Raw genomic sequence first — 22348 nt, 5'->3', positions numbered from 1 at the left:
TGCTTTCACCATTTTTTTTTTTTTTTTGAGATGGAGTCTCGCTCTGTTGCCCAGGCTGGAGTGCAGTGGCGCAATCTCGGCTCACTGCAAGCTCCGCCTCCCGGGTTCACGCCATTCTCCTGCTTCAGCCTCCCGAGTAGCTGGGACTACAGGCGCCTGCCACCATGCCCGGCTAATTTTTGTGTTTTTAGTAGAGATGGGGTTTCACCGCGTTAGCCAAGATGGTCTCAATCTCTTGACCTCGTGATCCGCCCATCTAGGCCTCCCAAAGGGCTGGGATTATAGGAGTGAGTCACCTTCACCATTCTTACATAAAACAATACTGCACGTCCAGGCCAGTACAACAAGGAGATGAAGGTATACAGACTGAAAGAAAGAAATGTAATTATCCCTATTTGTAGATGACATGATGATCAGTATAGAAAATCCCAAGGAATCTCCCAAAAAAACAAAACAAAAACTCGTGGAACCAGTGAGTTTCAGCAAGGCTTTAGGATATAAAATCAACATACAAAAATCAGTTCTATTTCCAGATATAGCAGTGGTTGCCAGGGATTAAGGATGTCTTTCCTTTTTTCCTATGGAACACAATTATCCCAACACCATTTATTGAAAAGTTTATCCTTTCCCTACTGAACTTTTTTTGTCCACTAGAGTTACTTATTTATTTTTTTTGAGACAGAGTCTCTCTCTGTTGGCCAGGCTGGAGTGCAGTGGCACGATCTTGGCTCACTACAATCTCTGTCTCCTGGGCTCAAGCAATTCTCCTGCCTCAGCCTCCCGAGTAGCTGGGATTACAGGCATGTGTCAGCAAGCCTGGCTAATTTTTGTATTTTTAGTAGAGACAGGTTTTCACCATGTTGGCCAGGCTGGTCTCGAACTCCTGACCTTGGGTAATTGCCCACTTTGGCCTCCCAAAGTGCTGGGATTACAGGCGTGAGCCACTGTGCCTAGCCTAGAGTTACTTTTTAATTGAGATATAATTTACATGGCAGACAATTTACCCATTTGTAAAGTATAAGTCAATAGTTTTTCATCTATTTAGCGCAACCACTACCACCATCATCAATTTCAGAACATCTCATCACCTCAAAAAGAAACCCCACACCCCTTAGCTCCCAACCCCCTGAATACCCCCACCCCTGATCCACTAAGTATCTACCAATCCAGTGGTCCCCAACCTATTTGACACCACGGAGTGGTTTCGTGGAAGACAATTTTTCCATGGATGGGGTTGGGGGGATGGTTTCGGGATGAAACTGTTCCACCTCAGATGATCAGGCATTAGATTCTCATAAAGAATGCGCAACCTAGGTCCCTCGCATGCACAGTTCACAAAAAGGTTCCCGCTCCTATGAGAATCTAATGCTGCTGCCAATCTGTCAGGAGGCAAAGCTCAGGCAGAGCTTGCTGACCTCCTGCTGTGCAGCCCGGTTCCTAACAGGCCAGAGACTGATACAGGTCCATGGCCCAGGGGTTGGGGACCCCTATACTAATCTACTTTCTGATAGATTGGTCTCTTCTGGACATTGCACATAAATTGAATCATGTCATATGCAACATCTTGTGGCCAGCCGCTTCTCCTCAGCATGTTTTCAAGGTTCATCCATAGTGTAGCATGTGTCAGTGTTTCATTACTTTTTATGTCCAAATAGAATTCCAGTGTATGCATATCCCATCATTTGTTTACCCTTTTACCACTTCATGGACATTTGGGCTGTTTCCATCTTTTGGCTATTATGAATAATGCTGTTATAAACATGAGTGTACAAGTTTAGTACACTAGCAATAATCCACACATTAGTGTGGATATACATGTTTTCATTTTCTTGGGCACAGATCTAGGAGTGATATTCCTGGGTCATATGGGAACTCTGTGTTTAATCACTTGAGGAACTGCCAGAGTGTTTTCCAAAGTGGCTGCACTTACATTCCTCCCAGCAGAGAAGGACACTTCTGATTCCTCCATATCCTTGCCAATGCTTGTCATTACTGGACTTTTGGATTCTATCCTAATGAGTATGAAATAGCATCCCATTGTATAAGATTCATCTTTTTGAAGTAGAACATTCAGTGTTTTTTAGTATATTTATTCCCTACCAATTTTGCAACATCACATATGTCATACGGCAAATGAACACTTATGTGTAGGTCTGTTTCTGGATTCTCTATTATATTCCATAGGTCTGCTTGTCTATCTCTGAACCAACACCATACTATCTTAATGACTATAGTTTTATCATGAGTCTTGATATCTAGTACAGCAAGTTCTTCTATCTTGTTCTTATTCAAGGGTATCTTTTTTAAAAAAAAGACCTTTGCATGTTGCTGTAAAGGGTTTAAAATTCCAACAGCTTTTAAAGTATGGACTTTGATTAAAAAAAAAAAGTATGAAACTTAACATGCAAAAGTTTAAAATTTTATTTTATTTTATTTTATTTTATTTATTTTTTTATTTTTTGAGACGGAGTCTCGCTATGTCGCCCAGGCTGGAGTGCAGTGGCCGGATCTCAGTTCACTGGAAGCTCTGCCTCCCGGGTTTACGCCATTCTCCTGCCTCAGCCTCCCGAGTAGCTGGGACTACAGGCGCCCGCCACCTCGCCCGGCTAGTTTTTTGTATTTTTTAGTAGAGACGGGGTTTCACCGGGTTAGCCAGGATGGTCTCCATCTGCTGACCTCGTGATCCGCCCGTCTCGGCCTCCCAAAGTGCTGGGATTACAGGCTTGAGCCACCGCGCCCGGCCAAAAGTTTAAAATTTTAAAATCAATGTCCATACTTTAAAAACTGTTGGGATTTTTAAAACTGGAAGTGCACTGAATCTACAGTTCAAATCTGAAGATAACTGAGCCTTTAGAATATTGAGTCTTCAAATTCATGAACATGGTATCTCTCTCCACTTATTTATGTCTTCCTTAATTTTTCCTGAAGTTCTATAATATTCATGATGGACGTCTTTCACATCTTTTTGTCAAATTTAGTCCCATGAATTTTATACATTTTACTTTAAATGTGTTCCAATTTTTAAAAATTAGTTTTCGTATGTAGATGGTATTCAAAATTTGATATTTTTATACTAATTTTTATATTCAATACCACATTAAATAATCTTATCTGAACATATTTTTGGTATTATTTTTTAAATTTCTTATAAATTTTTTAATATATTGGCATAATTTGAAACACATATCAATATCTGCAACAACTATAATTATGTCTCAATAATTTTCAGACATTTTTCATTTCCAAATAAGCATTTTAAGGCTATACATTTTCTTCTGACTAATGCTTCAATATCACTCTGCAAATTTTTATTTATTTATTTATTTATTTTGAGACAGAGTCTCACTCTGTTGTCCAGATTGGAGTGCAGTGGCATGACCTTGGCTCACTGCAATCTCTGCCTCCTGGGTTCAGGAGATTCTCCTGCCTCAGCCTCCGGAGTAGGTGGGATTACATGTGTGTGCCACCACGCCCAGCTAATTTTTGTATTTTTAGTAGAGATGGGGTTTCACCATGTTGACCAGGCTGGTCTCAAACTCCCAACCTCAGGCGATCCGCCCACCTTGGCCTCCCAAAGTGCTGGGATTGTGAGTGATTTTGACTACATTCACAATGTTGTGCAGCCATAAACACTATCTAGTGAGCCACTGCACCCGGCCCACCCTGCAACTTTAGTTAATATATTATTTTCATTATTGTTCAGTTCAAAAATGTCTAATTTCCATTAGGATTTCTTTTTGACCCACAAGTTATTTGGAAGTATGGTTATTAATTTCCTTCCATATGAACTTTTTTCTGGTTAATGATCTATGTTTTATTTCTAGCCTAATTCAACGGGGTTCAATGAGCATGCTTCATGTTATTTCTGCCACTGGAAAATGCTTTCGAGATGTAATTCATATACTATCTGCCCAGCATTAGCCAAACCACAAAGTTTGAGGGCACAGTCCCCAAGACCACCCTTACTTCTGACGCCGACTGCAAGTTCAGGAGGTTTCTGAGACTGCCCTCTGGTTTGATAACACGCTAGAAGGGCTCACAGAACTTACTGAAAGTCAGTTCTACACTCACAGTTAGTTGGATTACAGGGAAAGAATACAGATTAAAATCTGCCAGGGGAACAAACACATGGAGCAGAGTCCACGACGGCTCCAGACACAAAGCTTCCACTGTCCTCTCCTTGTGGGGCCGGATGTGCTACCCTCTTAGCACCGGTGAGTGGCGGCGTGCAAGCACACTGCAGCCAGGCAGCTCGCCCCAGCCCTGGTGGCCAGAGTTTCCAGGGGGCTCCACTGCACAGTTTTAGCAGGCGGGCTGACCGCCTACATGGCTAAACTCAGTCTCCTGATTCTGCATGACCCAAAGCCCCCATCCCGAAGCACCCGGTTGGTCTTTCTGGAAGGTCAGCCTCCATCCTGTGACTGTCAGGTGTGGCCAGTCCCCTCCCTGAACAAAGACACTCCTATTAGGTGTGACTCAGATTGCCTCCCAGGAGCCAAGGGCAGAGCCCAGACTGTTCCTGGGCCAGGCCACATTCTCTGCTACACACAACAAAACTCATTTTTTTTTTTTTTGTTTTTTTTGTTTTTGAGACGGAATCTTGCTGTGCTGCCCAGGCTGGAGTGCAGTGGCGTGATCTTGGCTCACTGCAACTTCCACCTCCCGGGTTCAAGTGATTCTCCTGCCTCAGCCTCCCAAGTAGCTGGGATTACAGGCACCTGCCACCACACTTGGCTGATTTTTGTATATTTAGTACAAATGGGGTTTCACCATGTTGGCAAAGCTGGTCTTAAACAAAACTCAACCTTTTAAAGCGCATGAATGAGTGATTTTGACTACATTTACAATGTTGTGCAGCCATAAACACTATCTAGTTCTAGAACATCCTCCACACCCTTAATGGCAACCCTGTGCCCACTGGCAGTGGCTCCCCGCTTCTCTCTTGCCCTCCCCTGAGTGGTTATCCCTGGCAACCACCAGCCTACCTATCTCTATGGATTTGCCGGTTCAGGACATTTCACAAACACAGAGTCATACAATATGTGCCTTTTTATGTCTGGCTTCTTTGACTTAGCAGAATGTTTCAAGGTTGAGATATGTGTATCAGTATTTCATTTCTTTCTTTCTTTCTTTTTTTTTTTTTTTTTCTTGAGACGGAGTTTCGCTCTTCTTGCCCAAGCTGGAGTGCAGTGGCGTGATCTTGGCTCACTGCAACATCTGCCTCCAGGGTTCAAGCAATTCTCCTGCCTCAGTCTCCCGAGTACCTGGGATTACAGGTACGTGCCATCATGCTCGGCTAAGTTTTTCTATTTTCAGTAGAGACGGGGTTTCACCATGTTGGCCAGGCTGGTCTTGAACTCCTGACCTCAGACAATCCCCCCGCCTCAGCCTCCCAAAGTGCTGGGATAACAGGTGTGAGCCACCATGCCTGGCTTTCATTTTCTTTTATGGCTCAATTATTCTATGGACTTATTATCTTTTGTTTATCAGTTGATAAACATCTGGGTTATTTCCACTTTTTTTTTTTTTTTTTTTTGAGACAGGGTCTGGCTCTGTCACCCAGGCTGGAATTCAGTGGCATGATCTTGGCTCACTGCAACCTCTGCCTCCTGGGTTCTCCCACCTTGGCCACCCAAGTAGCTGGGATTACAGGCAGGAGCTACCATGCTTGGCTAATTTTTGTATTTTTTTGTAGTAACAAGGTCTCACTATGTTGCCCAGGCTGGTCTTGAACTCCTGGGCTCAAGTGATTCCAGGATTGCCTTAGCCTCCCAAAGTGCTGGGATTACAGGCGTGAGCCACTGCACCTGGCCTGTTTTCACTTTTTGACTATTATACATAACACTGATATGAACATGTGTGTAAAAGCTCTTGCGTGGAAATATGTTTTCAGTTCTCCTGGGCTTATAATAGATACAAGGCCAGCTTCTCCCGGTGCCTCTGGGCCCATCAGCACAGGAAGGCAGGTCCAGAGAAGTGCAATCCCCTTCTGGGCAGACAGCCTCAACTCCTGGACTCCCTACTGCAGACAAGTGGGTCCTGGGGCATCTGAATTCTGAAGACAGATGGGGGCCCTCCGGACTAAAGGAGGGAGATCCTATCAGCCCAAACTAGTATACCTGCAAATTGTAAAAGGAAGGGAGAGGTGTCATGTCATCAAAACTAAAGAATGGAGGAACTGCAAAGGGCTACCTGCTGCAGCCCAGAATTGGACACTTTAATTATTCACCTCTAGTGTCCCCACTGAGTGGCCCCCAGGTCCCCTGAAGGCTTTCAGAGAAGGGTAACTTCCTGCAACCTAAGCAGCCTCTCCATCTTCAAAATGATCTTCCCTGGGGCAAGCTGAAATCTAATACAGAATATTCTGCTCCTGGTTAGCCACAGTAGCCCTTGGCTCAGAACCCTGAAGACAGGCGCCACTCTCCTGGACCCCTCAGTCATCTTAGATACGCCTGAATTCCTCCCTGCAAGCAAATGCAATCGAGCCTTCAAGTCCAATGACTAAACCCTGGTAAGTACCTCACAATGATCCCCGAAAGGAGACTCACAGACAAGGACACTGAACCTAGGCTTGACTCTGAAAGACCTCTCCACTCCCTCGGTATCCAGATGCCATCATTTTTATGTAAAATGTAAAACAAACCACCTACCAGCTTTGGTGGTTCTCCCACAGCTGCTTCAAGCCTTGGTTGGCCAGGCCTTCCAGGATGAAAAGGTGGGTCTTCCCGTCCAGCAGGTGGAAGCCGGTGAGTACATCCAGGTACTGCTGCTCCTGGACCCGCACACGCATCTTGAAGGCCGACAGGATCTGCTGCAGGGTCCTGAGGGGGTAGGAGTCCAGGCCAAGGGCCTTAGCGTTGATCATAGTGATGTCCTGCAGCAGGCTGTGGAGCAGGGAGACCTTCTTAAAGTCAAAGACGAAGATGATGCGGCCAAACTGGGAGCCCCCGAGGTCGGGATCGGCAGCTCCGGCCCCGGCCCTCAGTGGCACCGCGATGTCCACTCGCAACTTGAGCTGGGAGTCAGCCTCTAGGTAGTTGCCCATGGGCATTGGGCCATGCTGGTGGCCATCTCTGGGGACCCCAAGCCCCACAACCTTCCTTCTCCTGCTGTCCTGGCTGCAGTGTGTGGGCTGAACCTCACAGCTGTGGATGGGGACGGCCAGGTTCAAATACTTGTGGCCAAGGAGGAGGTCAGCAAAACTGACCTGGGCGATCCCATAAGGGTACCACATCTTGTTCTGGGACTCAAAGGGGTTGTTCTCTGTCTCTCTGGGAGAGATGAGGGCCCGGAAGTTGAGGTATGAATCCAGGGGGTCCTCCCCAAACAGCACAGGCTTCTGAGAAAACTCCTCTGACTTGCGGTCCCGGTCGTGAACTTCCACCATCATGGGGGGACCCTCCAGGTACTCCCTTAGGTCACTGGGATGCAGCGCCCCAAGGAAGATGACGTTGATGTCCCGGAAATAAACGTGGGTTCCATGGGGCTCCCCCTTGGTCTTGTGAACTGGAGTCTTATGGAACTGGTACTTGCAGTACACGGGCATGCACAGCCTCTACGAGAGAGCAGGACAGTCACTCAGCCCCAGCATGAGGAGCTCAAACCCCAGTGCCAAGCTCATTGCCTGTCCCTGTAGCCCAAGTTTCCTCATCCACAAAATATCCACGAGAGACCCTACTGTGCAAGGTCATTACTAGGACTGCAGACATCATGCATGTGAATGCACCGGGATGGCAACTGGCATGAAACAAGGACTCAAAAAGCATTCATTAATTATTTTCCTCCCAAAATGTGAGTGCCATGAAGATGGGCCATGTGTCCTTTTTCACACCTGTACTTCTAGTTCCTATCTTAAGGCTGGGCACAGAAAAGTTACAGAGAAGTAATTTTTAGAAAGGAAATTCCTGTTTTCCAAACATACATCTGGGGGTCGACACAGACCCCTTTAGCAGAGTCACAGGTGCCAAGCTGACAACGGACACTCTGGGCAGGAGAGAGCCTCAGAGAGCATGGAGAATTGGATGGAAAGGATGAGCCAAGCTATGATGAGGTAGGCAGCAGGGACATTTGCATAGTTTGACCTTGGTGCTGAGATTTTATTATCACAAATTAAGCCTTGTGGTCTGAATTCGTAATCTAAAGGCACTATTTTACACTGAAGCTGAGAATTTATTCTAAAATAATCCCGGATTGGCGGTGCTCCCAGAGCAGTGGGCAGAGACACAATACCTCTGGAGATACTCACTTTCAACCTAGGCCTCAAAGAATTCCCATCAAGAAAGTTCCATTGAACATGAGATCATGGTAAAAATCACAAAACACCTAAAGACAGAAGCACTACTAGTGAAATCAGATGCACCAAGGCATAAGATATTAGAATGATCAGAGATATAAAGTAAGGATATTTGAGAAGTTTAAGTAAAGAAAGAATATAATCAAGGTGAAATCTACTGTATTCCTATTTACTTGTAACAGGCTTGGTACAGTTGAGAAAGCCAAATACCAACCACACAATGGAGAAGCTGAGAACCAACCAGATTTTCTCTGTAAAACCCTCAAAAGACTTGGGAATGGCAAACCTAGTATCTCTGGAGCTGGCAGTAAAAAGGAAGGCTGGAGCAGAGAGGACTCGGTGCAAGTTCCTTAAGAAGCAATCAGATCCCTAGGTGTCCCCGCAGTGGCTTGGCAGAAGTCTATTAGTTTGCTCTCCAGGCAAAATGTAAATAGGGGGTCCTGAAAACTTCAAAACACTGATTAAAAAAAAATATGTAAGTAAATGGAGAGATATACTATATACATAGATTGGAAGACAACATAGCAAAGATGTTAACTCTCCTCAAACTGATTTACAAATGTAATGCAATTCCAATCAAAATCCCAGCACAACTTTCGTAGATTTACAAATGTAATGCAATTCCAATCAAAATGCCAGCACAACTTTTTGTAGATATTGATTAACTGATTCTAAAATTTGTATAGAGGAGCCAAGAAACTGGAAGAGCTAAAACAATGTTGAAAAAGAAAACTAAAGTTGGAGGAACCACTTCACCCATTTTTTATGACTTACTACAAAGCTACTATAAGCAAGACAGTGTCGTGTTGCTGAAAGGACAGACACAGACCCATGGATCAGAAAAGAGAATCCAGAAACAGATCCACACAAGTATGGCTAATCTATGTTTATCAAAAGTGCAAAAGAAAGAGAACTTCAATGTAAACCTCACACCATATACAAAAATTCATTCAAAATTGATCAAAAGCTAGGGGCTCACACCTGTAATCCCAGCACTTTGGGAGGCTGCTGCAGGACTGCTTGAGGCCAGGAGGTTTGAGGCTTCAACGAGCTACAACTGCACCACTGCACACCAGCCTGGGCAACAAATGAGACTCTGTCTCAAAAAAGAAAAACTTGATCAAAGCTATATAAATGTAAACTATAAAACTATTAAAGCATTGAGAAGAAAATGGAAAAAAAATCCTTGTGACCAGGGGTTAGGCAAAGAGTTCTTAGATGTGACACAGAAACACATGCATACATGAAAAAAAATGTATAATTTGGACTTCATCAAAATTAAAAATTTTGCTCTGCAAAAGACACTGTAAAGAGAATGAAAAGATGTGCTTGTCACAGATTGGGTTAAAAAAAAAAGAGAACGAAAAGACAAACTATAGACTGGGAGAAAATATTAGCAAATAATATATCCAACAAAGGACTTAAATCCAGCATGTGTGTGTAAACACATATTTATTATCTCTCTATATATGTTTTTGGTGAGACAGGGTCTCACTCTGTTGCCCTGGCTGGAGTGAGGTGGTACAGTCATGGCTCACTGTAGCCCCAACCTCCCTGGGCTAAGCTGATCCTCCCACCTCAGCCTCCCTAGTAGCTGGGACTCCAAGTGTGTGTGCTACTATGCCCCACTATTTTTTTTTTTTTTTTTTTTTTTTTTTTGTAGAGACAGGGTTTTACCATGTTGCCCAGGCTGGTCTTGAACTCCTGAGCTCGAGTGATCATCCTGCCTTAGCCTCCCAAATTGCTAGGATAACAGGTGTGAGCCACTGTGCCCATCCTGGAATTTTCTTTTTTTTTTTTTTACCTGAGACAGGATATCGCTCCATTGCCTAGGCTAGAGTACAGTGGCTCAACCTCAGCTCACTGCAACCCCACCTCCCGGGTTCAAGCAATTCTCCTGCCTCAGCCTCCTGAGTAGCTGGGATCACAGGCGTGTGCCACCACGCCTGGCTAATTTTTGTGTTTTTAGTAGAGATGGGGTTTCACCATGTTGGCCAGGCTGGTCTTGAACTCCTGACCTCAAGAGATCTGCCTGCCTCAGCCTCCCAAAGTGCTGGGATTACAGGTGTGAGCCACCGTGCCCAGCCTAGAATATATATTTTTTAAAACTCCCAAAACTCAGCAGTAAGACAGTAAACAACCCAATTGAAAAATGAGCAAAAACTCAAGCAGAAATTTCACCAAATGGGATGTAAAATGGCAAATAAACACATCAAAAGATGCTCAACATCATTATCCATCAGGGAACTACAAATTAAAACCATGATGTGATAACAATACAAACTTCTTAGAATGGCTAAAATTAAAATACTGACAATACCACACTCTGGAGAGGGTAGGGAACAACTAGAACCCTTGTTCACTGCTGGTGAGAATGCAGAGTGATCTAGCCACACTGGAAAACAGTGGGCAGTTTTTTATAGTCAGGCATATACTTAACATATAGCTGAGCAATTTCATTTGTTGGCATTTACCCTAAATAACTGAAAACTTATGTTCCTATAAAAACATGTGTACACTATTTTTAAGCAGCTCTATTACCAAAAACTAGAAGCAACCTAAATGTCCTTTGATGGGTGCACAAACTGTGGTACACCCTTGCGATGGAATACTACTCAGCAATGAAAAGGAAAGACCTACCGATAGACGCAACCACTTGGCTAAATCTGAAAGGCATTACTGTGAGTGGAGAGGCCATGCACATTGTTAGCTGCTGAATCAAAGGTTACAGCTGCATGATGCTGCAAAACACACAGCCCCATTTACATGACGTTCTTCCAGAGTTAAAACTATAGCCATAAAGAACACATCAGTGGCTGTCAGAGGCTATGCGTATGGAGCAAAAGGGATTATGAAGGGCGAGTACAAAGGAGGGGTCTGGGGTGACAGAACTGTATCCTAACTGTGGTGGTGATAATACTGATCTATACATGATTTTATTTTTATTTTTCTGAGACAGAGTTTCTCTCTCATGACTCAGGCTGGAGTGCAATGGCATGATCTTGGCTCACTGCAACCTCTGCCTCCCAGGCTCAAGCAATTCTCCTGCTTCAGCCTCCTGAGGAGCTGAGATCACAGGCACGCGCCACCACGTCCAGCTAATTTTTGTATTTTTAGTAGAGACGTGGTTTCCGTCATGTTGGCCAGGCTGGTCTCAAACTCCTGACCTGAAATGATCCACCCTCCTCAGCCTCCCAAAATGCTGGGATTACAGGTGTGAGTCACCACACCTGGCCTGATCTATACATAATTTTAAATTTATAGACCTGTACACCAAAAGATAAACATCAATTTTACTGCAGAAAAAATTGTTTTAAAATAATAAAATAACAGAGGGTCTCTGGAATAGGGGATAGCTGAGGGCATCTGAGCCATTCCTAAACAGGGAGATTAGGTGATGAAAGTCTCACTGCTTAGTGCAAATTCCCAGCTCCTTTCTGTCTGTGGGCATTCAGAATGCAGCAGGCTAGACCTTGACCCCCCAGGCAGGGAACTAGGAAAGCCCTGTAGATACTGACCCAGGGGTTCCCACCAATGCCCCACTCAGATCACCCGATGGTGAAGCTCAAAGCTGAGAAGCCCACCGTGTACCCAAAGCTCACCTTTTAGGTCTGTGCTCTCTCAGCCATGAGCAATGGGCCAGGGGATTAACAGTGAAGGAAAACATGTGACATGGAAGGTGGAGTGAAACAAACATGAAGATCAACGTAAAGGAAGTGGACTACACATGTGATGACAGTGCCCATGAAACAGGCTGGAAGTGCTGTGACCCGGGCCCCCGAGACCCTCAAGTTCAGTGATTCGCTAGAACTCACAGAACTCAGCATGGGCACACTTGTGTTTGTGATTTATTACAGCAAAAGAGACAAAGCAATCAACAAAGGGGGCAGGCACAAGTTGCCGAAGCCCTCTCCCACGGGATACACACAGGGCACTCGGCTCAACTCCTCCATGATGCAGTGCAACAACGTGTGAAACGCTGTCCACTGGGGAAGCCCACGAGGGACTCAGTGTCTAGGGCTTTTGCTGAGGCCTGGTCACACAGCACCCCCTGCCTAGCGTGTATGAAAATCTCAGCCTCCCATTTGTTTGTGTCCTCTTTTATTTCGTTGAGCAGTGGTATGTCGTTCTTCTTGAAGAGGTCCTTCACATCCCTTGTAAGTTGGATTCCTAGGTATTTTATTCTCTTTGAAGCAATTGTGAATAGGAGTTCACTCATGATTTGGCTCTCTGTCTGTTATTGGTGTATAGGAATGCTTGTGATTTTTGCATATTGATTTTGTATCCTGCAAACTATCACAAGGACAGAAAACCAAACACCTCATGTTCTCACTCATAGGTGGGAATTGAACAATGAGAACACTTGGACACAGGAAAGGGAACATCACACACCGGGGCCTGTCGTGGGGTGGGGGGAGGGGGGAGGGATAGCATTAGGAGATACACCTAATGTAAATGACAAGTTAATGGGTGCAGCACACCAACATGGCACATGTATACATATGTAACAAACCTGCATGTTGTGCACATGTACCCTAGAACTTAAAGTATAATTAATAAATAATAAATAAATAAATAAATAAATAGAAGAAAAAAAAATCTCAGCTTCCCAAAGGGAAAACAGGTGTTCAGCACAAACAATACTGTTTGCAAAAGCCAATTAGGCACAGTGAGCCATTCTTGACGGGGAGTGCAGGGAACCCTCTCAAAATGCTTGTTCCCATATGCCAACCTGGGTCAACTCTGCAAACAGGACTTTTTAAGGATGGTATTCTCAGGCCCACTCTGTTCACTCCTTTCTGAACATTTCCTAGAAAAAGGATCAATTAAGAGAGAAAGAACAATAAAAACAAGTAGAAGATAGCTGGGCGTGGTGCCAGGCACCTGTAATCCCAGCTGCTCGGGAAGCTGAGGCAGGAGAATCGCCTGAACCTGGGAGGCGGAGGTTGCAGTGAGCTGAGATCGCGCCACTGCACTCCAGCCTGGGCGACACAGCAAGACTCCGTCTTAAGAAAAAAAAAAAAGAAGAAAAGGAAAGCCCAGGAGAGTCAGCATCTAGATAAGAGTCCCAAAAAGAGAGGGGAAAAAAATGAAGAAATAATCGATGAAATAATTTAAGACAATTTCCCAGTGCTGAAGGACGTGGGCTTCTAGGTTGAAATGGCCCACTGAATCCCCAGCTTCATGGGTAAAAATACACTTACAGAGTTCCTGTTCTGGATCAAGATGGAATAGACACACTTCTAGTTCTACTGAGTACAGCTTTAAAACTCTGCAGGTTGTATATAAAAAAACACACAAAGACTTTGAAAAGTACAGAAAAGGTGTTTAGGGAACATGGGACCCTGGGTCTTCTATATGCCTCATATATTCTGGACTGGGTGCTGGAGAAGGCAGTATCCAGAAATACCAGTGAGAGTAGGCAGAAAAATCCCCAAGAAAAGTCTGCTCTCTCCAGATCAAAGACCAAGAAAGGAACAACCCAGCAGAACAGGAAACTTTTAGGCAAATAACTTCCCTACTCCAGACACACACCATGGAAAAAATCATGCCCCACCCCAGAAACAAAGGCTGCATGGGAAGCCTGGACTTCTATCCTCAGTGACTTTAACTCAGTGCTCCTTGCCTCACTGGGGTGGTGTCAGAAAAGACCTGGTAGGGAGCCAGGACTTTCCCCAACACTCAATGGAAATGAAGCCTCCCATCATGGGCCAGTGAAGTCCACAAGAGCAGTAACAAGATATCCCTACCCACAGGGTACAGTGACCAAGTGGGGAACCTGGAGTCTCACCTGGCAGTATTGAGATGGTCTCTCTCTCATCTTCCCTTCCACAGGCCTGCTACACACGCAGTTTGGTGTTGGAGAAGGCCTGCTACACATACATTTTTTTTCTTTCTTTCTTTTCTTCTTCTTCTTTTTTTTTTGAAAGACAGGGTCTCTGTCATCCAGGCTGGAGTGCAGTGGTGCAATCATAGCTCACTGCAGCCTCAGCCTCCCAGGCTCAAGCCATCCTCTCAGCCCAGCCTCCTGAATAGCTGGGCTACAGGTGTATGCCACCACATCCAGCTAATTAAAAAAAAAATTAAGAAGGGGTCACAGTGTGTTGCCCAGGCCGGTCTTAAACTCCTGGGCTCAAGTGATTCTCCAGCGCCCAACTTAAACATAAGATTTAAATAAGATCCAGTCTCATGGTGTCATACTCAATATATCCAAGATACAATTTTTAAAAAATCACTTGTCATACCAGAAAAATCAACTTGAACGGGAAAAACCAATGAACAGACACCAACACTGAGATGACACTGATCTTGGAATTATCTGACAAGGAATTTGAAGCAGTAATGAACATGCTTGAAACAAATGAAAAAAACAGTTTCTCAGCAAAGAAACAGGAGATATAAAGAATAACCAAGGTGTGGTAGTGCATGCCTTTCGTCCCAGCTGCTCAGGAGGCTGAGGTGGCAGGGTCACTTGAGCTCAGGAGTTCAACTTTGCAGTGAACCATGACAGTAACATCGTACTCCAGCCTGGGTGACAGAGCAAGACAAGACCCCATATCTTAAAAAGAAAGTAAACAGGCCGGGTGCGGTGGCTCACACCTGTAAACCCAGCACTTTGGGAGGCCAAGGTGGGTGGATCACGAGGTCAGGAGTTCAAGACCAGCCTGGCCAAGATAGTGAAACCCCGTTATCTACTAAAAATACAAAAGTTAGCCAGGCATGTTGACAGGTGCCTGTAATCCCAGCTACTTGGGAAGCTGAGACAGAGAACTGCTTGAACTCAGGAGGCGGAGGTTGCAGTGGGCCAAGATGGCACCATTGCACTGGGCGATAGAGTGAGACTCCATCTCAAAAACAAACAAACAAACAAACAAAAAAACAAATGGAAATCTTAGAACTGAAAAATACAATAACTGCAATAAAAAACTCGATGGATTCAATAGCAGAATGGAATGTACAGAGGAAAGAATCTGTAAACCTGAAGATAAAACAATAGAAATTACCCAATCTGGGCCGGGCACAGTGGCTTACGCCTATAATCCCAGCACTTTGGGAGGCCAAGGCAAGAGGATCACAAGGTCAGGAGATCGAGACCATCCTGGCTAACACGGTGAAACCCCATCTCTACTGAAAATACAAAAAAATTAGCCGGGCATGGTGGCGGGTGCCTGTAGTCCCAGCTACTCTAGAGGCTGAGGCAGGAGAATGGCGTGAACCCGGGAGGCAGAGCTTGCAGTGAGCCGAGATCGTGCCACTGTACTCCAGCCTGGGCGACAGATGAAGGCTCCGTCTCAAGACAAAAAGAAAAAAAGAAATTACCCAATCTGAACAACACAGTGGAAAAAAGACACAAACATCAAAATCAGAACTTCAGGATCCTGTGGGACTAAAACAAAAGAACTAATATTCATGTCATTGGAGTTTCAGGAGGAGAGGAGACAAAAGGTAGTGCTGAAAAGTATTCCAATAAATAATGACTAAAATTTTCTCAAAATTGGCAAAATACATAAGCCTATAGATTCAAAGAGCTGAGAGAACCCCAAATAGGAGAAACACAAAGAAATCCACACCAAGACATGTCATAGTCAAACTTCTGTAAATTAATGGCAAAGAAAGAAAATCTTGAAAGCTGCAAGAGATAAATGCCATCTTACCTATAGGGAAAAAAAGCAATTTGAATGACAGCAGATTTCCCATCAGAAGAAAGTGGTATAACATTTTTCAAGTGTTAAAAAAAAAAAAAAAATCCAGCCAGGTGCAGTGGCTCACACCTGTAACCCCAGCACTTTGGGAGGCTGAGGTGCATGAATCACCTGAGGTCAGGAGTTTAAGACTAGCCTGGCTAACATGGTGAAATCCCATCTCTACTAAAAATACAAAAATTAGCCAGGCATGGTAGTGTGTGCCTATAATCCCAGCTACTCAGGAGGCTGAGGCAGGAGAATCACTTGAACCAGGGAGGCAGAGGTTGCAGTGGGCCAAGATCACGCCACTGCACTCCAGCCTGGATGACAGAGCCAGACTCTGTCTCAAAAGAAAAAAAAAAAAACAAAAAAACCCATTCTATACCAATTCTATATCTAGTGAAACTATACTTCCAGAATGAAGGAAAAATAAAAACACCCTGAGACAAAGAACAACTAAAAGAATTTGTTTTCAGCAGATTTATCCTACAAGAAAGGCTAAAGGAAGTTCTTGAAACGGAAGGGAAATGACAAAAGAAGAAGTCTTGCAACATTAGAAAGGAAGAAAGGATAATGAAATAAGTAGAACCATGGGTAAACATATATACTTTCCTTCAACCCTTGAGTTTTCTAGGTTTATGTTTGACAGTTGAAGCAAAAAGTATAACATCATCTCATGTGGTTATCAATCTATGTAGAGGAAATATTTAGGAAAACTAAAGGGGTTTGAAGGGAGGTAAAGTTTCTATATTTCACTCAAACTGGTAAAATATTGATACCAATAGATTGTGAAAAGTTATGTATGCGTAATACAATACCCAGAGTGCCACTAAAAATCTATACCAAGAGATGTAAATTCAAAAATACTATAGATAAATCAAAATGGAATTCTAAAAATTGGTCAAGTAACCCACAAGAAAGCAGGAATAAAAACCATGAGAAACAAAAAAACAGAAGGAACAGAGAGAAAACAAAAATTAAAATGTAGACTTAAGCTCTAATATATCAACATTTACTCTAAATATAATGGTCTAAATATGTCAATTAAAAGGCAGAGTAAATAAAGAAACATGACCAAACTACATGCAAGGGCATTACGCTGGAGTGGGGGAGAAGGCCAGTCTCAAAAGGTCACATGCTGGATGTTTTCATTTATATAACCATGCCAGTTTCCTATGAAGCACCATAAACTGGGGGGGCTTAGAATGACAGAAATTTATTGTCTCCCTGTTCTGAGGGCTAGAAGTCAGAAATTAAGCTGTTGGCAGGGCCACGTTTCCTTGGAAGGTGCTTGAGAAGGTCCTTCCTTGCCTCTTCCAGCTTCTGGTGGCCCCAGATGTCCCCTGGCATATGGCAGCATCCACTTTCCACATGGCGTTCTCCGTGTGTCATTTTGCATAGTCTTCCCTCTATGTGTGTCTGTCTCTGGGTCCAATTTCCCCCTTTTCATAAGGATACCCTAATGACCTCATTTCAACTTGATTACCTCTGCAAAGACCCTCTTTCCAAATAAGACCACATTCTGAGATACCGGGCGTTAGGAGTTCAACATACAATTTTTTGGGGGGGACACAATTCAATCCTTAACAATAACATTTTCAAATTGACAAAAGTATAGAGATAGAGAGCAAATTAGTGGTTAGGGATGGTGGGTATTAGGGGGTTGTTGTGACTATAAAAGGGTAGCGTGAAGGAGATCTTTGTGACAATAGATTATTTCTACATCTCAAGTGCTGTGACAGTTACATACATGTACAATAAAATGGCACAGACCTATATACACATTAGATCAATGTCAATGTGCTGATTTTGATATTGTGCTATAGTTATGAAACACTTAATTACTGAGGAAATTGGGTAAAGGATACATGGGACCTCTCTGTACTGTCTTTGCAACTTTCTGTGAATCTATATTTTAAAGTAAAAGTATGACATATGTATATGGACATACTCACACTAAGACACACAATTAAGCAGTTTCAGAAGACAAAAAGGGCTGGCACTGTGGCTTACACCTGTAATCATAGCCCTTTGGGAGGCTAAGGCAGGAGGATCACTTGATCCCAGGAGTTCAGGACCAGCCTGGGCAACATGGTAAAACCCTGTCTCTACAAAAAATACAAAAATTAGCTGGGTGTGGTGGTGTGCACCTGCAGTCTCAGCTACTAGGGAGGCTGAGGCAGGAGGATCACCTGAGCTCAGGAGGTTGAGGCTGCAGTAAGCTATGATTGCACCACTGCACCCCAGACAGGGCAGTGGAGTGAGACCCTGTCTCAAAAAAATTTTTTTTTTTAAAGGAGACAAGGCTGGGCGCAGTGGCTGACGCCTGTAATCCCAACACTTTGGGAGGCCAAGGTGGGTGGATCACCTGAGGTCGGGAGTTTGAGACCAGATTGACCAATATGGAGAAACCCTGTCTCTACTAAAAATACAAAATTAGCCGGGTGTGGTGGCGCATGCCTGTAATCCCAGCTACTCCGGAGGTTGAGGCAGAAGAATTGCTTGAACCCGGGAGGCGGAGGTTGCAGTGAGCCGAGATTGCGCCCTTGCACTCCAGCCTGGGCAACAAGAGCGAAATTCTGCCTCAAATAAATAAATAAAATAAAAAAGGAGACAAAAAAGATTTTATAAGCACTTGGAGAAACAAAAAACAGGTCGCATACAAAGGTTCAACTTGTATGAAAATAAAAGATGATAGAACAATGCCTTCAAAACTCTGAAGGCAAATGATTTTTAGCCTAGAATTCTATACACAACCAAACTACCAGTCATGTGTAAGGATAAAAAAAGGTAGAAAAAATATATCTGCAGACATGTGAGATCTCAAAAATAAATCTCCCATTGACCTTTTCTTGAGAAGCTACTAGAGGATGCACTCCAGCAAAACCAGACAGCAAATAAAGTGAGAGAATTCAGGAGACAGGGATCCAACCGGGAGAGGGAACAAAGAACTCACAGAATAAACAGCAGTACTGAACCTGGTTGGTTAACAATGAGCGAGCATCCTGCTGGTAACTGCCACGGGGCAGCCTGGGGGCTCCTGAAGGGAGGCTCATGACCTGCATTTCAAGAACACCTGCGGCGTAGTAGGAGACCTCAGGATTGGTCACACCTAATCCCAGGAACCCCATCTCTTTTGTATATCACTGTGGGATCCTAAATGGTAGAATGCAGGTGATAACCACATTTCTCATTTGGTGCCATCGGGAGGACTAGTGATGGCATATGACGGGCAGGTGGGTAGAAGGGGAGGAGCTCTAAACTCCATGTGTCCGGCTCATTCTTACCTCTAGTTCCTGAATGGGCACAGGCTGTGACGGAAGGCAGGAAGCACACTTGATCTTTATGGTCAGGGGATTTAAATCCTGCTTTTGCTCCTCGGTCATGATTGGAACTTCTGTTTTTAAAGTCAAAAGGCAATCTAAAATGTTGGCAGACTTCTCACTGCCACGACTCATGACAGTTTGCCATCCTGGGGGGAAATACACCCAGCATTAGACCTTTCCTCATGACAGCCCCAAGACAAGCACAGAAGGATCAAGCAACCTGAGATGAGCCAATGATAAAATCACAACCCAAAAGGGAAAACTTTAATTAAAAAAAGAAAGAAAGAATCAGGAAACACCCATGGGCAGCATGTTCTGTGCTAGTTTCTCAAACTGAGAAAATTCTCTAGAATTGAATGTGTGTGACTTAATCTTGATGACATCTGTTAATAAGTAATACAAGCATTTCCTGAATCATCTGGGATACAACAGGAACCCCTATGTGTGGGTGCCACTCCCAGACAGTCTGATTTCATTGGTCTGGGGTGTGGCCTCCACAATTGGAGGTTTAATAGCTCTCCAGGTAACTTGAGAACCAACGTTCTAAACCTGTTCTGCTATCCACTATGGTAGCTATGGGCCATAGGTAGCTACTTGAATTGTAACTAATTAAAATTAAATAAAATATAAAATGCACTTCCTTCTCCACACAAGCCACATTCCAAATGCCCAGTACCCTCATGTGGCTATGGGCTCCTGTATGGGTCAGCAGAGAGCCTGGCCATTGTTGCAGGAAGGCTATTGGATGGAGTGCTCCGGGCAGTTCTCCCGTCAAGGACATATCATGCCAGTGTGTACATTTGGTACTCAGTGGGTTGCTTCACCTGTTGTGATCTGATGAGGAAAATACAGATAATGATGTAGAACACAACTGGCACATCTGAGCCAAATACAAGCGTGCACACCTCCCACCAGGATGGTTTTGCACTAGTGCGCCTCATGAAAAGGGTGGGTGAATGGAGCCATTGCAAGGCATATAGGTAGCTGTCAGAATACTTTTTCTTTTTTTTTCTGAGAAGAAGTCTCACTCTGTCGCCCAGGCTGAACACACCTGGCCCATGACTTGTTTTAGAAGCGCCTACTCTTTCTGAATGTGAGTGACTTGGCTTTTACATGCCCTAGAAATGCATTTACAGGCATGTTGAAAGGAATAGACTGATCTTTTTGAGCACTATCTCATACATCATCTTTCTTAATCTTTTAACCCCAAGGAAGGAGGTATCTATCCCCATTTTGCAGATGAAATTGAGCCTCGGAGACTCTAACTTATCACATGACAAAGAGTCAGATCTGGGATTCAAACCCAGGTCAATCCTGCCTCCAAAACTTGAGGGTTTTTTTTTTTTTTTTTCCCTACCTAGTACATCTCTGACTGGTGAAATACATGGATCCCTTTTATAGAAAAAGCATCCTGGGCCAGGCGTGGTGGCTCACGCCTATAATCCCAGCACTTTGGGAAGCCGAGGGGGGCGGATCACCTGAGGTCAGGAGTTCGAGACCAGCCTGACCAAAATGGAGAAACCTTGTCTCTACTAAAAATACAAAATCAGCCGGACATGGTAGCGCATGCCTGTAATCCCAGCTACTTGGGAGGCTGAGGCAGGAGAATCACTTGAATCCGGCAGACGGAGGTTGCAGTGAGCTGAGATCACACCTTTGCACTCCAGCCTGGGCAACAAGAGTGAAACTCCACCTCAAAAAAAAAAAAAAAAAAAAAAAAGACTACTCAAGGTAGAAGGAATCCCCAGTGCAAAAATAAAAATTTTTAAAAGTGCTCAAATCATCAGAGTCAGGGAGACATGTACCAGAACAGAATTCCAGGCCGGGGGCTCACAGCCTCCATAGTGCCGACAGTTGGGGCAGGCCATTCTTTGCTCAGGGGACAGTCCTATGCATTGTGGCATGTTTAACAGTATCTTACTAGATGCCAGTGGCACCCCACTCTCAGTCGTGACAACCAAAATGCCTCCACACACTGCCAAATGTCCCCAGCAGACACAAGTCCCCTGAGTTAAGAGCCCTGGTCGAGTAAGAGTGGAACAGTGCAAGGGAATGTTTGTGCTCCTGCTATAGCCTATCCCAACATGCGCTAATGTCATTTCATCCTTAACCTTGTCTGGTTGCTGTCATCGCCACATTACTGATGGGGAAACTGAGGCCCAGAGTTCTGACGCAATCATCCAAGGTCTCTTAGCCAATACGTTGTGGAACCAGCATCCAAACCAGTTCTGTGGGGCTAAGTGGGGCCCCTCCGCTATGCAATACTATCCTTTTAAAATAAGAGTTCACTGCCAGACACAGAATCTTTCTAGAATCTTACTAGGTTACTAGCCAACCAATATTTACTAATAAGGTATACATGATCTATGGCCTAATTTGAAATTGAAGATGATTACCAAAAATAATTATGCTGAGTTTACAATAAATAATCTTATGCTATTATTTTCTGGCAAAACCAGACATACAACTGGCCTGCTGAGCCAACCTGTGCTCTGTTGACGACCATAGGCCGTGTCAGGGTATAATGGAGTGGCCCACACACATGGCCTCGGGAGGCAGCTGCTGTCCCACTGTGCTAAGCAGTTTACACACATCAGCTCCTGTGATCCTTAAAACAATGCTCTGAGGTAGGAGTGATCACCCCCATTTCATAGAGGAGGAAAGTGAGACTCAGAGAAAGCAGGTAACTTGCTGGTAAGTGACTGAGCCATGATCAAAGTGTTTTTGTCACCAAAGTTCTTACATATGAACCCCTGCATTGTACAGCCATGACGGTACAGGTTAAAGAGAGGGGAGGCTAGGTCAGGCGCGGTAGCTCATGTCTGTAATCCCTGCACTTTGGGAGGCTGAGGCGGGCGGATCACGAGGTCAGGAGTTCAAGACCAGCCTGGCTAACATGGTGAAACCCCATCTCTACTAAAAATACAAAAATTAGCCTGGCGTGGTGGCACGCACCTGTAATCCCAGCTACTCTGGAGGTTGAGGCAAGAGAATTGCTTAAACCCGGGGGGCAGAGGTTGTAGTGAGCCGAGATCACACCACTG

At 44.3% G+C, this 22348-nt stretch overlaps 1 protein-coding gene across 50 annotated transcripts in view; it reads right to left on the bottom strand.

The window, feature by feature from the left end:
* CFAP92 (cilia and flagella associated protein 92 (putative)) overlaps positions 1 to 22348 on the bottom strand; it is an 82123-nt gene that overhangs the window by 30853 nt on the left and 28922 nt on the right. For 48 of the 50 annotated variants that reach the window (XR_012431563.1, XR_012431564.1, XR_012431565.1 and 45 more), the window contains 2 exons: positions 19266 to 19450; positions 6651 to 7555 (listed from right to left, as the gene is read on the bottom strand). Coding sequence is in view for 46 of the 50 variants with exons in the window: in XM_074033148.1 (XP_073889249.1) it covers positions 6651 to 7555; positions 19266 to 19450 (1090 nt within the window). In the remaining 4 variants the exon portion in view is untranslated. Of the gene's footprint in view, positions 1 to 6650; positions 7556 to 14084; positions 14276 to 19265; positions 19451 to 22348 lie in introns of those variants that run through there. The other 2 variants (XM_074033164.1, XM_074033156.1) reach the window with 2 other exon arrangements.

Source organism: Macaca fascicularis, chromosome 2 (genome assembly GCF_037993035.2).
Source record: "Macaca fascicularis isolate 582-1 chromosome 2, T2T-MFA8v1.1".
NCBI lineage: Eukaryota > Metazoa > Chordata > Mammalia > Primates > Cercopithecidae > Macaca > Macaca fascicularis.
The sequence above is the reverse complement of the archived record's forward strand: the minus strand, read 5'-3'. Positions and strand labels throughout refer to the sequence as shown.